The following is a 19707-nucleotide window of genomic DNA, read 5'->3' as shown; positions in this document are numbered from 1 at the left end:
GGAACAAGAAAAAGAGGAGAACCAAGATTTTTCAGCTTGTTCAAGAGATTTGTGAAGCAAAAGGTAGGGTTTTTCTTGGTTTTTTAATTTTATTTTTATTGTGCATGTCAAGATCATTGTTTTTTTTCTAGTTTGTAGCTTTTAGTTCTTAGTTGAATTTCATTTCTAGATTTTAGTAGATGTTTCTTGTTTCATTTCCAAATTTTTGTTGCTTTAATTTTACTTCAAAAAATTATGATTTTAAAGAAGGGCGGGCATAGGCTGAAAGCATGTATTTATTTTATATTTTTTTCATTTTGTGAAATGCAGTGTCAAAATGAGCTCCCATAGTCATGACTCAAGTGGATCAAATTACAGTCACGATCAGATGGATTTAGAGGCCCATTCTCATAGTGATAGCAACCAAGAAAATTATAACCGTAACGTTGGTCATGATGAAGAGAATGAAGAAACTGATTCAAAATCAACAAATAATTGGTGATTTGGTCCCCCAACTACGGATTGCCCCTCCACTCTTTTAGCAAAGTGAGCACTAGGGGTAGTTATGACCCTAAATCTCCTCTTAGACAGTTTGCAACAAGGATAATTGCACGCATAGCTATAGGTGGTGGTACAAGGAAGTGGAAATATAATAGTTGTAAGACGAAATGGTTTAGGAGCATCACTAGAGTGAATGCACGTCTCCTCTTTTGGATAGGAAAAGGTGTGGGTGTATGCAAGTTCTTGATGAAAACGAAAAATCTGCATTACATAATTGAGTTCACCAATCTTTGGGGTGTTCCAAATGCCTTGGGCATTGAGGTCCCTACCACCTTGACTAGTAGGCAATAGGTTCAGAGTCTTCAGAAAGCTTATGAGTAGAGGCAGCCACATTTTTCTACTCCTAGTCCTAGGGGTAGACCACAATAGAGACCTATGGCTACATCATTTGGAGGGGCAGCCTCAGGTCCTTCTACATCTAGTGCTATGCCTGAAGCACAGTCCAACAAGGGGAAAAGAAAGGTGTCATCTAAAAGTAACCCCATTGCTGATTTATTTATTGCCCGCTTGAGAGAGGAGCTAGAGGAGGCCATTGGTAGATTTCTTTTTTCCAATGGTATACCTCTTCATGTGACACAATCTCCTTATTATAAGGAGATGATGTAGCTGGTGGCAAGGGGAGGAGGATTGTCATTTGTGCCACTGGGTGAGCACAAATTGCAATCTATAATCTTAGATAAAGAGTATGCCAAGATTGCTTTAGAGAAGGATTACTTGAGGACTGTTTGGGAGGAGTATGGTTGCAACATCATCATGGATGGGTGGACAAACATTAGGAACCATCCACTCATCAATATCATCATTACATGCACAGAGGGGCCATTTTTTCTTAGGGCTATTGATTGTTTAGGGCATTGAAAGGACGCTGATTTTCAGTTTAATATACTTCAGGATGCTATTGAGGAGGTTGGGCCACAAAATGTGGTCCAAGTAGTGACAGATGAAACACCTGTGTAGAGCAGCAGGGAGACGTATTGAGACAACTTAAAGACATATTTGGTGGACTTCGTGTTGTGTGCATGCCATGAACAATGCACTGAAGGACATGGAGAATATTCCTTGGATTAAGGGAGTAGTGAGTGATGCTCGAGATGTCTAGATGTTTATCTGCAATCACCACACATCACATGCCCTTTTCAAGAGCTTCACAAGGAAGGAGTTCTTGAAATCAGTTGAGACCCAATATGCATCCTACTTCATTATTGTGGAGAGAATTATTGAGTTGCAAGAGCCATTGCAACTCATGGTTATGACGAATGAGTGGAATAGGTGGGATGGGTTTAGGATAGAGTAGGGGTTGAGGGTGAAGGAGATAGTGAAGAGCGATGTATTTTGGAGTGATGCAAAATACATTCTCTTTTATCGCTCCAGTTTTCCAGGTCATCAAATATGGGGATGTGGATGGAGCTATTCTTGGAGAGGTGTACGAGTGCATTAATGCTATGCTTGGCCAAATGAGGGCAGTTGTGTGAGAGAGGGACCTGACTTTAGCATTTTACACTAAGCAGATTTGGCCTATTATTCAGTATAGATGGGATAGCCTCAACACTCCCTTACATATGGTTGCTTATGTATTAAGTCCGAAGTGGTACATGCCTAGGCCTAGGAGAGTTACACCACTGAATGATGATGTCGTAATCTATTATCAATTTTGAATTTAGTACACTTGTACTTGAAAGTTAGAACTAGAGGTTAGTACACTAGCACTTATGAATATTTAATTTGTTAATTTATTGATTTTAAAATTTGAATTTCACGTGAAGGAAAGATTCTTGAAATGCATTGATAGGATGTATGACATTGAGACAACAGGGAAGGTTTGCACTGAGTGGACCAAATTTTCTATTCTTAGGGGCTATCTAGCTAGAGCAAAGGCCAACATAAAAACAATGACACAAGAGGATCCTATTTTGTGGTGGAATTGTCATGGACCCAAATCAATAACTACCACACTAGCCATTCGTCTCCTGTCTCAGGTTTCATAATCTTCAACTTTATTCCCTTTTCTTTTCAATTTCAAATTTCAATTTCACTTTTACTTTTAGTCATGAATTTCAACTTCAATTTTGTCATTCTCATACTAGTCATTTGATTGTTATCTTAGGTATCTAGTTCTTCACCTTCTCAGAGGAATTGGTCTACTTATAGCTTCATCCACTCTCTTAAGAGGAATAGACTTACCTCTGAGAAAACAAAGAAGCTAGTGGTTGTACATTATGCCTTGTGTATCAAAGATCGCAAGACATGTGTCTACAAGGAGAGCCCTACAACATGATGGGATGTAGATACCTATGATGTGGGGTTGGTTGGTATTCCTCTCGTGGCTCTTACCCTTGAAGATGCTGAGAGTTCGGAGGATGAGTTCGTTGAGCTTGAGCCTCAGGTTGACATGGATGATTAGAGGCCTCTAGGCAACCTCTACTGCATTTTGGTGGCCCTTGGGCCTTTAGTACTTGACATTTTGTCTTTTGATTTTTTAGTTTGTACTTGAGACTTGGAGTTGGATATTATGATTATCATATTTGTCACTAACTCATTTGGAGTTTGAAACATTGAACATTGAACATTGTGATCATATCATGGTTGTTGCTATTTGATGTAATTTTAAATTAAGTTTATGATGCCATTGAATGATTGATGAGATAATGATACTCATACTTTGATGCCATTTGAATCTTCAATCTTTTGTTATTTAAGTTATTAAAATTTAAATTTCATAGATGATATAAGTTAGATTTCTTTTATTGTTCATTGTTCAATGTTCAATGCAATATAAAACTAAACTAGCAATAACAGTCTTGATGAACTTATACTTCATATTTATGTCTTATACAACTTTTCATAATCAGCATTTCAAGTAACATATGTATAGTATATACCATATTTCCCCGTTCCCCCGCCATCCCCAAATTGAGGCCCCTTTGTCCTCTCATCCTAGAAACTTGTCCCCCTGTCCCCCCGTCCCTGTGTCCCCTAGGACGGTGTAACTATGCTTTATATTCAATGGGGCCATGACCCTTCACTTAAGTGGCTTAAAGTGCAATTAATGGATTATATTTTGGAGGCTAAAATATTGAAGTATCTTATAAATTCAATGTGCACGCTAGTTATATTATTCTAAATGATATTAAGAGTGCATTTATAGTCCATGACTTTGAGCGCCCAAGTTTGGAGTCTTATTATAAAGTTTTATTAAAAACCTAAAAGTGGATTTAAATGCGTTTAACGAGATTGGAGTTATAAAAGCACATCAAAAGCAAAAATTCTCATTATTGAAGATCATTTGTCTTTGCAGTTGTGCAATTGAAACAAGGGTTTCAGGTGTACCAGGGCATTAGAGATTGTTCAATCTTCATTGTTCTTTGCAGATTTGAGGTTGTGAGAGATCAATTGAATTATTTCCTTGGAGGACTTCATACAGGAGTTCTACTGGTGTTTCAGTTGGAGAATTACATCAAGGGTTTGAAGGTTTCTGAAGGTTCATCGATTGCAGGCTCAAATGTTCATTATTGGCTGACATTTCTACCAGATTTCAAGCATCAACTTACAGTTACAATTTAAAATCTCACCCAGATTTCTAAGGAAGGGCTTTCTTTGCTATGAAGCTACATATAAGAGCTTATCTGGCATTTAATATTAGTCTGAATTTGACTCCAGTAGTACCATGTGTTCACCTAGTAATCTAGGCATTGGATTTTTTGGATCATTTGCTGTTGTCTCAGAATTCCTGAGTGCTGATAATCATTTCCAAATTTTTCCTAAGTCTTCTATAATACTTTTGGGTATGAACATTGATGTTGGAAAGCATATTTGATCATGTATTGAACCCTTAATAATATTGCAGCCATTGTTTTTCCATTCATTATATTTGAATTGCAAATGTTATATATTATCCTTTCTGGGCAACTTCTTCATTTTATTTATTGAATTGCAAAACATCACAAACCCAAGTTGTTGAATTGGATAACGCAAGTGGTAATTACACATTGACATGGGTCCCCTAAATAAAGATGAAGAATTGCATAACTTTTAAGGTCACGACCATCAAATTGATGGAGAGGATAGAAAGGGATAAATATGATAAGGACAAGTTGAAGATGATGGTTGATGTATTGACAGATTTCTTATCTATCTAAAATATTCAAGAAGATAATCACTTTGGTCATGTGACCACAGTTGGATTCAGAGGATTAAAGATAACAAATCCCCTTTTATTGATAGTATGCATGAAACATATCACGAGCTCATTCCAACTAGGAGTTGTGTAAGGTCTGGGATTGAAGCCACAAAACAACAAGATGCTATTCATGAGCAGATCATGAGCGAGCTCCAAGAGATTGTGAGCATAGACCCAAACACTGTCATGGCTGACAAGATACTTGGAGATGCCTAGGACAACCATTATGTTATACGAGTTGAAAGCCTCAAATGACAAGTGCGCCATCTTGGAACAAAACATTAAGTAACATAACAAATTATTGAGAGAGGCTGATAAGACAATAGAGGTGTAGAACACATATTTACTAGTAAAGGGGGAAGGGAGGGGGATGGCTGAATTAGTAGTAACTAAAATTTCTGTTTTTATTCAATCCAATTCATAATCAATTCTGCATAATGAAATGTAAGTGCCAAATTGGAAAGAAGTAAAGCGTCACAAGACAAGAACACAATGCACAAGAATACGATGTGGAAACCCGGAAAGGGAAAAATCACGGTGAGTGATGCTGCTAGGATGTACTGTCCTAATGTAGCCTCACAAATCTGAATCCAATTACAATCTTTAAGGGCTCCAACCCTAAGGAGTCTCCATACTCCCTATATAGTACTAACTTTCCTCAATAGTCTATATGCCTTAGCACAGACTTTTAGAACACCAACTCTAAAACATTTAAACTTACAATTGACTATAATAACTCTGATCAAACACTTGCAAATTTCCACAGTTAAATCTCTGCACACTGAATATTATCAATGAATAATGAAGTTGTCAACAAATGTTTCAAGTACAATAACACCTCTTCTTTTTCGCGATGAAATCTGTTCTGAATCAACTACAACTATTACTGGATTCAAACTGATATAATAAATCTTGTAAATGAAATTCAACCTGTCTCAATATCAGTGTCAAGATATTATCTGACATAACTCTGCTTAGCCATGCAACAGAGTGCTCAACATATACATACTTCAGATGAAACTGGAACCAACTTCAAAACTGTATAATGTATATGCTTTATTGGAGAGTTATCAGGCTTTATTGCAAAAGATAATAGAGAAAGGACTACTGTTATTGATATAACTCTCAGATACCGATTCGTGCCAGTAGGGCCTGGATTCCGCATCCGATGCGGACGGATGTGGGAAGCCTCTGGATGCGCTGTGGGTGCTGCCCGGAAGCCACCCGCACTGCGGGTGGCTTCCGGGCAGCACCCGCAGGGAATCCGGGAGCATCCGGACACATCCGCGGGAGTTAGGCGGGAAAACAATAAAATATAGTATATTTTAACTTGACTAAAAGCATTTTTAAAAGTGTTTTTTCACAATAAAACCCTAAAACAACCCTAGAAGACAACATAGAAGCATTCACAAGAGTCATTTTAGAATTTTGTTTGCACCTACAGCCACTCCTTCATTGTGAAGCTAAGTTCAGCATTTTCGAAAAGGATCGATCGAAGAGGGAGAGATAGCTTTCTCAAAGAAGTTTAAACCATTCAAGGTAAGTGATCAATTCTTTTCTTGAGTATTTAGATGATTTTTTTTGAGTTTTTGATGATTTTTTTCAAGTTCTTGAAGATTTTTTAAAAGTTTTTTTTCAATTTTTTTTTGAAAGATATGTAGAAGCAACTTTGGGTATCTATTTTAGTAGTTTTTCTCACTTCTTTCCACTTGTATGCATGATCATTGATGTTCATAGTTGTTAGGAACTAATTAAAATTTATTTATTTTCTTATAAAAGAGGCCCATTGGACACCGCATTTAAAATGGGGGCAAGAGACCGCGTTGAAGAAGCTATTGCACGTTGCCTTTATGCGAATGGGCTTTCTTTCAACTTGGAGAGATCACCATATTGGAAGGAAATGGTGGCAGCAATCAAAGAATCACTAGCTGACTACACAAGCCCGGGCTATGTTAGTGTGGCACGTGGTGCATCTAGCATAAGTGGAACCATGGTTGGTTCAAATGATCTTTCAGCAGTTGGAGATGACAATGAGAATGTGGATTTTCTTGCGAATCCCTATGATTCAATGTCAGACTCTGATTGATTGAATCTTCAGACTTCAATCGTTTACCATGTTTTTAAATTTTATTTTGTTGGAATCTTGAACATGACCTATTTGAACTTATTGTTTAAGAGTCAAGACTAAACGCTAATGTTGGACAAGCACATATTGATATTGATATATGAATATCATATGAATTTTGAAATATCTTGAATTTTGTTTAAGGGTTCCAGTTAACTGTTAAGTATCATAGATTCATAGTCATATTATGATTTATCAAATGATTTGATTTTGTGTATTTCTTGCATTTCTTTGCATATGTTAATATTATAATATATATATATATATATATATATATATATATATATATACACACACACACGTTTCCTTTCGCATCCGCATCCTTAAAAAAAAAATCCCCGCATCCCGTATCCGCTTCGGAATCCGCATCCGAATCAGTAACTTAGATATAACTATGTTAAAGACATAGTATTAGCCATTGTTATCAATATACCTATATATTTCTTTCAGATTGTGCTAGAGATCATCAAAACTTGAAATCTTTCCTTTCTTTATGCCTGTGATAATTTTCCAATCATTCTTTGTCATCTCACATCCATTTGAGAAAAACATTCTCATCTGTTTCATTAAACCTTGGAGATAACCATCATATTGCTGTGTATTTCTTTTGTTTCAGAGAGAAACATATATACTAGATATTTTTGGACTTTATATATTTTTCTTTCTCAAAAGAACAAAGTTCATATAACCATCGGGTTCAACCCAACTATCTCCAAACTTCTTCTAACAGAAAAACTGTCTTCAACTGCTGCCGTGGCTCTCAAACTAAATCACTGAACTCTTAAACAAAAGTAAATTTGTTTATGTAGGAGCAATTGACTTAACAGATGATAGGACTGTTCTCAGCTTTTACAACCCTATAATTTTTGTTTGTATTGGGGAAAGTTTGATTTTGACAAATCTTTTATTATTTTATCTCATCAATTGTCATAGACAAAGACCACCATTTTATTCCAAAATGATTATTGACAAATGCACTGTCTTCTTGAAGCTTTTCAATAACCTAGAAACCTTATAATTATTATGTTTGAACATATCTGAAACTTGACAAAGTCTAAAAGAGGTCATTCGAGCATGTAGAAGCCAACCTTCAACCTGACATTTGTGTTCTTTAATTGTGTGGAGATTATTCATTTTTTCTGAGATATAAAGAATGAACAGTAACTTTAGTATTATTGTGCCTTTGTATGGAAAGCATTGTGGTTGTTAATGTTCTGAAAACTACACCATCTCCAAAATGTCCAGTGTATGGAAATATCATGCTATACATGTTTCCTTCAACGTTCAACAATGGATTCATGCCTCTCACAAATGTGAATCTGTGTAGTAACATGTGCAGATGATAGCAACTTCTGAACCTTTCCAACGCACACACTGTTTATTTGAATTTTGTATGATACAGGGAACTATCATTTTTCATATGTGATGGTGATTTATGTGACAAAGGTATATGTGTATAATACTGATTCTTTCATCAACATATTTTTGTTATTGTTTGATATTCAGTCAAGACCAAAATGATAGCCATCACCACTATTTTCAGTCAAGACCAAAACAATACCCATCACCACCATTTTTGATGTTCTGCAACCATAATATGATATTTGCACATTTACTGTTGACATCAATGACAAGATTATAATAGGGGCTAACAAGAGGATCTTGTGTAGGGATTTTCTGATATTGGCTGTTAGATTAGGAGAAGCCACAACAGAGGAGATGCTACCATGGGGGAACTCAAAAAAGACTTCGAGAGTGTTATTAAAATATATCTGATTATCAGACCTTCAATGTAGAATCACATAGTAAATTAGCATGGATTGACTCCTCCTTGACCTGGTGTGCAAATCATACTAAAACTCTTTCCACAAGAAAATGATTCTATCAGGTCTGGCAGGGCTTTGTGGGGGCTGAGGTCAATGATTGTGATCGCAATGAGTGGATAGGAGATACAAGTGACCATAAAATCTTTAAGAGATTATAAAGGCAAGCAAGCACAACAAGGTCCATATGAGAAAACAAGAGCCACAACTCAATAGATGGGTGCATCTACTCAATCATACGATTTCCATTATTTCTATTTGTCCACAGGACTGTTAAAATGTTAATTTGAAAAGTCTTTTTGTCTCTTATGCTTTTATTTTCTATTGTATGCAATTCTTATAAAGAATTGTTTTTAAAATTTACAGGTACGAAGTTATGAACTGAACTTGATAAATATATAATAAATGAATGAGGAAGGGTCAGCATTTTTGATCCCCCTTATTCTTTAACATAGGACTGAGACTTGATCAAATTTGGACCATCAATCGGTTTGTAGATGGAGTTTTTGAACATTCATCTATCTTTGTGCATTTGAAATCATCAATGCTTGTGTCTTTTGTTGATCTTTGAGTTTATAACTTTATGCAATCTGTGTAGATTATTCTTTGAAGTAACAATACTTTCATAAGTGATTTTCATGTTTTCTGAATCTACCGTTCAAGATTAGAATTCATTATGTCTTTTTATGTTTTGACAATAAATCTTTGAGTTGGTACATCAACATGTATAAAAATCATCTGCATGTTTCAACGATAAATTCATGATTTTTGAAAATTCATTTATCATTCAAGTTGTTGTCTGGTGATTAGTTTGCATTTGTCTCATGGTGATGGACAAGTAATTGCACCTTTACTGCTTTCTGGTTAGCATACCCACATTTATAGATTTCGAAAGGGAGCTGTACATTATTAAATTCAGAGATCAAACTATTTTATATTTTTTCTGACTGTTGTTTGATAATTTGGTCTTCCATTTGGCAAAAAGTTTCTCTAAGCTTTGAAGGGACCAATCTGTTTACCTTCCCTCTTTCATTGTGTGTTATACTGTTATCCTTCACTTGCATATTTCTTCTAAAGTGGAAGAGTAGCAAAAACATGACATCCAATAACTTTAAGCTTTTTCAGGTTGCAGATGTTCTGAAAGATCGTCCTGCATGGCTTTGTGATTGTCGTCGAATGGAAATGCTTGGTGCTTTGACAACTAGCAGTGGTGCAACAGTGGAGTTGTTGTACACACAAGTAACTTGAAAATTTTCAAACTTTAGGCATATAAAAAGAGTCTTCTGGATTTATTGTGCCTTATTTCAGATTTTCTTTGTAGAGAATGATTGTTCTTGTTCCTGTGATTCTATGTTTGACATGGTTTCTATTATATTTTTCTGCAGACGATATGTTGTATTTCTTCATTTCTATTTTGTTTCGTATGATTCAGAAATGCAGTGACTTTTATGATGCAGATCTATTCTCCAACCATTCTTACCCAGGCTCGAGATTTCTGCACAATTCGATATACATCAGTTCTCGAGGACAGAAATTTGGTGGTATGATGTTTCAAATATTAAATTTACCAGTTGTCTCTTTTTACATTCCCTGGACATTAATTTTTTGTTCTAATGTCTCTTTCGCTTACGTGTTTCTGTTAAGCTGTGTGGTTTACTTGTACTTCATTGATGGGATGCAAATATTTCTAAGATTTTGGGATTCAAATATCCTAATGTAGGTCCTTTGATTGGACAATGATATTTCTCTCAATTTCTAGGTATGTGAGCGCTCACTGAATCTGGGCATGGTACCACCCAGGGAAGGTTTTGTTAGAGCAGAGATGCTGTCAAGTGGATATCTTATCCGACCCTGTGGAGGGGTAGGATCAATTGTTTATATTGTTGACCACTTGGATTTTGAGGTCTGTATTTGTTGCTATATTTGAGGCTTCAGAAGGATCTAACTTTATTCCTAGACAGATTTTTGTCATTCAAGAATTTATTGATTGTAAGAAAAAAATTTCAATTTCTTAATTGTAGTTATTTTTGATCTTTATGTAATAGCTTGTAGCTTAGCTTGTGGTGCATTAGGAGAACAGCCTTTTAACTAAGAACAAGAAGATTTCCACAATCAAATCCAGAAGCATAAAATTTGATAGCTTTTTAACTTTTTTCTTGGAGCATGTCCTGATAATAATATTTGATTTAATCAACTAGTATGACATTTTTTCTGTTAAGATTTTCATTTAGTGTCAAGTGTCTTGCAATTAGAGATGGCTAAATAATGCTTGGCTACTGGTCATCCATTTACATTTGGTTATGTATTGTACAAATATGCGTATCCTGTTTTGGGTGCTCCAAATATTAATTGCACTGCCTTTTTCATCTGTCTATTTTTTCTCTCCATTAACAAATCATTTCTTTTAAAATGCTCAAGTTAATGTCCTTTCATTATCAAGTTAACACCACTGCAGGTTAGTATTTCAGGGTGATGCATAAAGTTGGGAGTCAGGATCAATTAATATGAATTATATATGGGTTGTAAAGATTTTGAAGAAAACTAAAGAACAGATTTTTCCATCAATATATCAAATTACATTGAGAGTTATCCATCGTTAATTCAGGATATCTTACAACTTAATCATTGATGTAATCTATGAAAACTTAATTCTCCCATGAACAATATATTGTCAATTCTATTTACATATTGCTCATATGTGCTTATTGTGCTCTTTACACCTTTATCGTCATCTTATTAGGGTTCTCTTCTCACCATTTTCAGTTCAATGCATTTCTCAGTCTCAACTGAATGCCCTTACAAATTAAAATTGCAAGAAAATGAACACTAGGTGTAATGTTAGGATCATAAGAACCATATATGTACTTATGTCAACTCTAGCAAGTTATTACTCCCTCTCTGTTCCATGCAAAAGCTCTTTTGTACTTTTTGATATTGTTTGTAAACCATGGACTTGCAGAACAATATAGTGACATACCCCCGAAAAAATGCCAAGTTCTACTTCACTGTAGGACATAACATTATATGCACCTACAGAAAATTTGTTTAACTGCTGTGTATTTTTTCCCTTGTTTTAGATGGAAAAGGCTACTTCCCCTTTCTACAAATTTCATGTTTAATTTTTTGAAGTCTTGGCATAGAGGTGCAACCTGAATATCACTTATTTCCTTACGAATAATATTACAATGATTTTACAACTGATTAATTTTTTTCTTCTCTCCTTGATTACAATAATGCTATCAACTATTGAGTTAAGATGCCTAGCTCTTCTCGTTAGAAATTTTTAGCATATAATACTATATCGTATTGCTAGCTTTGGTCAAGAAAATGATACCAATATAGAATCTAGATAGATGTACTAGGCTTTTGAAAGCCCTGATTGTGGTTTGTTTGTCTTCTGATATAGGCAGGACAAGCCCCTGAGGTGCTAAGACCGTTGTATGAGTCATCTGCTGTTATGGCACAAAAAATAACTATTGCTGTAAGTATAAAGATTTGTAAACTGCACATAAAATGGGTTGCCTTTTCTGCATGCCATACAAAGCTTTGAAAATCTAAAGAATTTTTGTTTTATTAAATAAAAATGCTTAAATGTCAATAGGTTTAATTGGTTTCTCTACATGTTTCCCTAGGCATTACGACATCTGCGTTCATTGGCACAAGAGGCTGCTGGTGAGGTTATAACTGGTGGCACACTGCAACCAGCTGCATTGCGCGAGTTGAGCCTTCGAATTGCTAGGTGGTAACTCTAATTAGATAAAAATTCGAATTCATTATGCTCTCCACAACAGGTGTTCCTCTTACTAGATCTCAATATGTGATATTTTGTCAGTGACATTAATGCAGGAGTTTCAATGATGCTATAAACACGTTTTCTGAAGATGGATGGTTGTCTATTGCTAGTGATGGAACAGATGACGTTAGTATTGCACTCAATTCATCTTTGAGCCCTAGACTGGCCGATCTTGAATGTGCACCCTCTAATAAATTATATTCTGATGGTGGTGTTCTATGCGCAAAAGCTTCAATGCTTTTACAGGTATACCAGATTTGAGATGCTATCTCGTTTATGATTATAGCTCAAAAATTACTTTCATTTCAACATCTTCCACCTTTTAACTGGGTATTTTTGTGGTGCAGAATGTTCCTCCTGCAGTATTAATACGTTTTCTTCGGGAACATCGATCAGAATGGGCAGATTGGATGGATTGTGATCTTGATACAGGTTGTTCAAACACTTGGAAAACTCATGTATATGGTGCCTCAGCAGTAGCCGGAGCTGAATTCAGAAGACGACAAATACTGATGCCTCTAGCCCATTCTGTGGAGCATGAAGAGGTGAGTTTTTGGGCTAAGATGTGGAAAGTACAAAACTATTTATTTTCCATTAGAAGTTAACTTGTAACAGAAAGTATAATATTTTCACTTGTTAGTTCAAATCTTCATCCTACATTGTTCTAATACCATGACACTCAGAACCATACATTTTAGAGATCTAATTACATTTGTGTAATCACTTGAACTGTATCTTTGTCCTTTTTATGCAATTTCTACAGATAATGGAGCTGGTGAAATATGAAGGTTATGATCCTGTTAGAGATGGTGCCTTGGTGTCGAAGGAGATGTACTTACTTCAGGTTTTCACAATGGACATCTTTGTTTTCCATATGGCATGTAATAGTTGCTAACAAGTTTTCTATATTTATATGCACTAAAATTGTGTATTACTTTATCTCAGCTTTGCAATGGCATTGATGAAACTGCTATTGGTGACTGTGCACAATTAGTTTTTGCACCTGTCAACGGTGCACTTTCTGATGACACACCATTATTGCCATCTGGTTTTCGCATCATACCATTGGACACAGCCTTTATGGTAAGGTCATTGACCTTGTTTATCCTTCTCTTTTCTGTTGTTTTGGACAATTTGTTGCAGATTATAATATTATCATCTTGTTTGCATGTTGTAATATTTCATCAATGTGTAGGATGGATATGGTGTATCCTACAGCTTTAATCTAGCTTCCACACATGAAGCTGACTCAGACATGGGCAGGGTTGTCACTGAAAATGGAACTGCATCTAACCATTTCCGCTCTGTTGTCACTATAGCATTTCAATTTCGGTATGATACTCATAACTGTGACAGTGTATCTATTTCTGCTCGCAAATACATGCGTACTGTTATTGCTTCTGTTCAACGTATAGCAATGGCTATTGCTCCTCGAGTGGGCTCAACACTGGGTTTGAGGAATATTTGTGATACAACAGAAATGCTGACTCTGGTCAAACAAATAGTTTCAAGCTACAGGTGTTTTCCATTCATCTACTTTTATTTTTCTGAGAATATGCTTAGTTGACTTCTTTACAATTTCAATAATCGTTTGTTTAATTTCTAAAATATCATATTAACTTTTTTCTATCAGGGTAAAATTTGAAATAAATCTTTTAGCAGAACAGCCTTCGAACAATGATGAACTGTTCAAGATGTTGTGGCATCATCCTAATGCTATTGTCTGTTGCATATGCAAGGTTTGTACTTGAAATCTTATTTTAGTACTCAGGGTTGTGCAACTGCACATTGTTGTCATGATATGATTTGATTCATTAAAATAGATACAAAAGTATATAAAAGTTAAAATGGTATTGAAGTTATAAACCCAGCTCTTTGACTAGGCTGCAAAAGACTATACGTGTAGAAAAGTTCCAACATTTTGTTCAATAACAGATTCCTTAGATATTAATGGAGTTTAATTTATTTTCATAATTTTTGCTGGACTGGCTTTTAAAACTGGGAGCTTTATTTTGTGTGCAAAACCCGAGATGAATGAATGAAAAATGTGCAAAGAAATGAAATTAAAGGAGGAAAAATTAGCAAGAAAAAATAGCTGTACAAAATTTCATAGAGTGAACCATGATCAAAATTGTTTCTTGGTCTCACTCCACACAAGCCTTGCACAAATATGGTTACATTATTCTTTACGTTATTGTTTGTTTTTTCTTGGTGATTATAATGTTGTAGTGGGGTGGAAGTTTCTAGTCATTTGTGGGGTTAGGTGGTGAGCATGGAAAGGAGGGTGCATTAGACAAGAGAGTGACCAGTGGCTATACAGCCAACTAAACCTCATGGTAGATAAGGATTAGAAAATAAGATAAAAGTCTGTGCTTGGTAGGTCATGCTTTTTATTTTACTGTTTAGACATTTCCATGGGAGTGGGGGATTGAGTGTAACGTCATCTTTTTTCAAGTGATCATCCAGTGGTATTCTCTGGCCTATTTTATTCCTTTATGCTAAGGTGGGATATTATAAGGGAATGAATTAAATCAAATTAATTATTCTAAAGTTCTCCCAATGAAGCCAATCTTAAAGATAACTTTATTTTAATTAACATAATTAATTGACTTAAGTGGAATATAAAATAAATATTATACAATAAGTTTATTAAATACTTCTTAAGTGATTCTTGTAGAAGGTTCAAAGTGGTTACTTCTAGAGGACTTTCTCGGGGCTTCAAAAGAGAGGACAATGAGGAACCTATGACGAAAAACCTTTGGTTCATGGTTGATTGGATGAACTAAAGATTATTATTGCTGATTTGTAAAGAATTGTGGTAGCATAGCATTACCGCTTATAGCTTTGTTGAAGAACAAGGGTATTGGGGAAGCTAAGATAACCATGTGCTTGACTTTAGTTCTGGCTGCCCTAATTTTTTTGTTTTGATTTTGTTACTAATAGAAACCAGGTTACAATTTGAGCTGAATGCCCAAACAAGTACACAAAGAGAACACATTTAAAACACACAATAATCCAACTACAAAACAAAGTTAAAGAGGTTTTACATCTGAAATGGAGATCAAAATCCGAAAACATTGTTACATAGTTACATACTACAACTCTCATTACCTCTTTCCCTGTAAGAAAGTAAAGTCCACCAAGATAATTGAGAGGGGAGGGGAGCGGGGGTGTATCAATTATGTAATTAAAACAACTCTCAATATCTTTATTAACTTTGAAACATGTAAACAGTAGATGCAACACCCATAGAAAGATAACCATGCACAATAGCACCATGTATGTTAACTAGAGAAACCCTTGATTAGAGGGAAAACTTTGGTGGGGATGGTACCCACAAAATGATGTACTAATATAAAAGTTCCTTGTTAGAGGATAGACATTGTTAGGAGTCAATGAAATAGAATTAGTACATATGAGTTTTTCTTAGGAGACTTTGAATCTGTGTTAGGAGATTCCAACCTTGTTAGGAGGTGAAAGGAAGACCATTGAACCCATTGTCCAAATAGCCTCTGTACTATTCCTTCCGAATAATACAATGTGAAAAAATTGTCCAACCAACAACTTGTTTTGCCAACTACAATTTCTTTTGAGCTCACCGTGCCTCAACTGCACCAAACTCTTCTCTGATCTCCACAAATTCACACACCAAGTAAATAGATATTACAAATATATGACTACATACTACCATACATCCAAGGAAAACATCTTTTCTTTATACGATGTCCTAAAACAAGTTATTGAGTCTTCCTTGAGGCTTTCCCAATTTACAATAATAATATAGGACCATCTTAAGATCTTACAATACACATTACATTACAATTTTACACTTTATCCAAGATTATACACAAATTGTCAGCTCACAGTATTCATAACTTGTCACTCTGATGTCTAGATTACGCCCTTTGAACCAAAGCATCTCTAACATGTCTTCAACCTTTGTCTCAGTTCGCATAAGTCAATTCCATCTCTGTGAGAAGATAGAATCAAAAGATCAATACCCTTTTTCTAGAAATGCTGTTTGAAAGCTACCTTCATCAAAATCTTCATAACTCTGTCTAGTCTTCATATTTCCATACACGCTCTTAATTGTAGCATCTATTCATACTGTAGAACATTATTTCAAGTGCTCATAAGCTGATCTTCAATCCTCGAACCACGCCAAATGCTTCTACCTCTGTAACTTTGCCAGTCTTTACAGAATAACCAGTATGTTGACATCAATAAAAATAATGTCACGAATGCATCACATAAGCTCTAAATCATATCTCCAACAATGCTCATAGACTCCTCCATAGGAATATCATCAGCATTCATGCTAACAATCTCCCCTTTTGGCATTGATGACAACATAGATGAAAATAATCTAAGTTCCACGAATACCAAATATACTTCTTCCTCATCTGCTTGTGATCCCCCATTCATGTTGCTCATGAATGCATAAGGAAGGTATTAATCTCCCCCATAAATCAACATCTTTTATAAATCCTCTTCATCAATCAGTAATCTCTCTTCGAGGTACATATCTCTCCCCAAACGCATGTCTCCCCAAATGTAATGTTTTTCATGTATAGTAATCAATATCAGCAACTACTATGCACATCTCTCCCCCAAAGGATGTTTTTCATGGAACATATCTCTCCCCTCGTTAACATCAATGGAAAAGGTATCATTATGTCAACTCTCAAAGTTCAATCATTTCCAAAACAACCTGTTCAAGCTCTAGTGTACAAAGACATTATAGAATACCAATACTAAGAATCTTCAATGACTTAGCTCAAGAACAAATACTCCCCCATGGAGGAAGCATCAAGCATCTAGTCCAGATAATAATAGTGCTCTACTACTAGATGGATTGGTGCAATCTCTGAATCAACTACTCTAAAGTAGGTTGGGGCATGACTCCAAGCATACCTCTCAACTACTCAAATGTGTCCTTAGCCAAAGGTTTTGTAAATATGTTTGCTAGCTCCTCCTTTGTCTAACATATTCCAATTTGATCTCTGTTTCTACAACTCTCTCTCAAAAAGTGATAATAGATATATGATTTTTCTTTGAATGTAACACAGGATTCTTTGACATACTTACAGTACTTGTGTTATCACAATGTATGACAATAAGCTCAGTGGATTCTATCCCAATGTCTTTCAACATTTACTTCATCCAAATAATCTGATTATAATTGTTTGTTGTTGCTACATTTTCTGCTTTTGCCGTACTCTGTGGAATGCAATCCTGTTTCTTTCTCAGCTAAGAAACCAATCTTCCTCACAAGAAGAATGTTCCACCACTGGTGCTCATTCTATCATCTACACTTGTTACCCAATCAACATCAGTGTATGCACATAAAGTGAAATCATGTGATCTGTCATACCTTAATACATAATCAAGTGTGCTTTTCAAATATCTGAAAATTCTTTTTACTGCTGCATAATGTATCTCTTTAGGATCTTCGTGGAATCTTGCCACAATTCCAACTACATTAGCCATATCAGGTCTAGTGTGTGTCAAATACTGCAACCCACCAATCATAGATCTGTACTTTTTTTGTTCAACAGTAGGGGATTCATCTTTACTAGATAACTTATATCCAGTTACCATAGGTGTTCCAACATGTTTACAATTTTCCAATCCAAATCTATTTAGAATTTTTCTTAAGATACTTTTTTTGTGATATAAAAATGCCATCAATGTTCTATACAATCTGCATCGCAAGAAATATTTCATCTCTCCAATCATATTCATCTCAAATTCTTTAATTTCTTGTAAAAATGCCTCGCTTCGTCATTACCTCCAAAAATAATGTCATCCACAAATACTAAAACAATCAATAATCCTTTATCTTTCTTTCTTATATACAAGTTACTATCAACACTACCTTTCACAAATCCCAAATTTGTTGAGTGTTTATCCAATCTTGCATACCAAGCTCTAGGTGCTTGTTTTAGTCCATACAATGCCTTCTTCAATCTGCAAACCATCTTATCTTTATCTATCAAAGGAAAACCATCAGGTTGTTCAATGTATACCTCTTCTTCTAGTTCTCCATTTAGAAAAGTTGATTTGACATCCATTTGATAAACTTTAAAGTTCTTGTACTTTGCATATGCCAAAAATATTCTTACTGCCTCTAGTCTAGAAAAAAGTGCAAAAGTTTCTTCAAAATCGGTTCCTTCTTCCCATGAATAACCTTTAGATACCAATCTTGCTTTGTTTCTCACAACTTCATCCTGTTCATTCATCTTGTTTCTAAATACCCATTTAGTTCCAATAACATTCTTATCTTTAAGTCTAGGAACCAACTACCAAGTCTTGTTCTTTTCAATTTGATCCAATTATTCTTTCATAGCATTTATCCAATAATCATCTTTACAAGCCTCATCAGCATTCTTAGGTTCAACTTGAGAAACTAAACATAATTCTTCATGTACTTTGTTTCTTGTCATAACTCCTTTGTCTTTGCTTCCAATGATCTATTCAACATGATGATTCTTTGTCACATTCTTGTTAGGTGCCACTTGTTCAATTCTAACTTATATTGGTTCCAGTCTAAATTCTCTCCTTTTTTCTCTTAATTCAATTTGCAAATCAGTGTTAGTTTCATAAAATAATTCTTGCTCAACATTCTGCATGTTAGTTCTTAGATTAGTTTTTTGTCAGAATTAATCAAGTATTCTTTCTTAAATCCTAAACTTTTTATTAACTCTCACATTAGCACTCTCAACAATAGTCTTTGATCTTTGATTAAAACATCTATATGCTTTTTTTTTCAATGAATATCCAATAAACATTCCTTCATCACTTCTAGAATCAAACTTTCCAATGTCATCATCTCTCTCAATATAGCATTTACTTCCAAAGATTCTAAAGTACTTCACAGTAGGTGCATGTCCAAACCAAAGTTCATAGGGGGTTTTACCAGTACCTTTTGTGATCTGCACTCAATTCATAGTGTATACTTTTGTATTTACTGCTTCTCTCCAAAAGATATGTTATACATTGGTTTCCGACATCATTGTTCTTGCTGCTTTAGTTATTGACCTATTTCTCCTTTCTGCTATCCCATTCTACTCAGGTGTCTTAGAGGTTTAAATTTGTCTTTTTATACTATTGTCTTCACAAAAATTGTTAAACTCATTTGAAATGAGTTCTCCTCTATCAAATCTCAAGCATTAAATTTTCAAACCAGATTCATTCTCAACCCTACTCTTAAATAGCTTGAATTTCTCAAAAGCTTTAGATTTTTCTT

General features: G+C 35.1%; 1 protein-coding gene across 1 annotated transcript in view; it reads left to right on the top strand.

The window, feature by feature from the left end:
- LOC149572946 (homeobox-leucine zipper protein ATHB-15-like) overlaps positions 1-19707 on the top strand; it is a 224392-nt gene that overhangs the window by 101713 nt on the left and 102972 nt on the right. The window contains exons 6-16 of the mRNA XM_089814064.1: positions 9791-9904; positions 10123-10206; positions 10425-10568; positions 12072-12146; positions 12298-12404; positions 12512-12704; positions 12806-13003; positions 13222-13302; positions 13404-13541; positions 13654-13976; positions 14092-14197. Coding sequence (XP_089670190.1) covers positions 9791-9904; positions 10123-10206; positions 10425-10568; positions 12072-12146; positions 12298-12404; positions 12512-12704; positions 12806-13003; positions 13222-13302; positions 13404-13541; positions 13654-13976; positions 14092-14197 — 1563 coding nt within the window. The remainder of the gene's footprint in view (positions 1-9790; positions 9905-10122; positions 10207-10424; positions 10569-12071; positions 12147-12297; positions 12405-12511; positions 12705-12805; positions 13004-13221; positions 13303-13403; positions 13542-13653; positions 13977-14091; positions 14198-19707) is intronic.

This window comes from Cupressus sempervirens, chromosome 2 (assembly GCF_028749045.1).
Source record: "Cupressus sempervirens isolate cs-2001-9-10 chromosome 2, ASM2874904v1, whole genome shotgun sequence".
Lineage (NCBI taxonomy): Eukaryota > Viridiplantae > Streptophyta > Pinopsida > Cupressales > Cupressaceae > Cupressus > Cupressus sempervirens.
The sequence above is the reverse complement of the archived record's forward strand: the minus strand, read 5'-3'. Positions and strand labels throughout refer to the sequence as shown.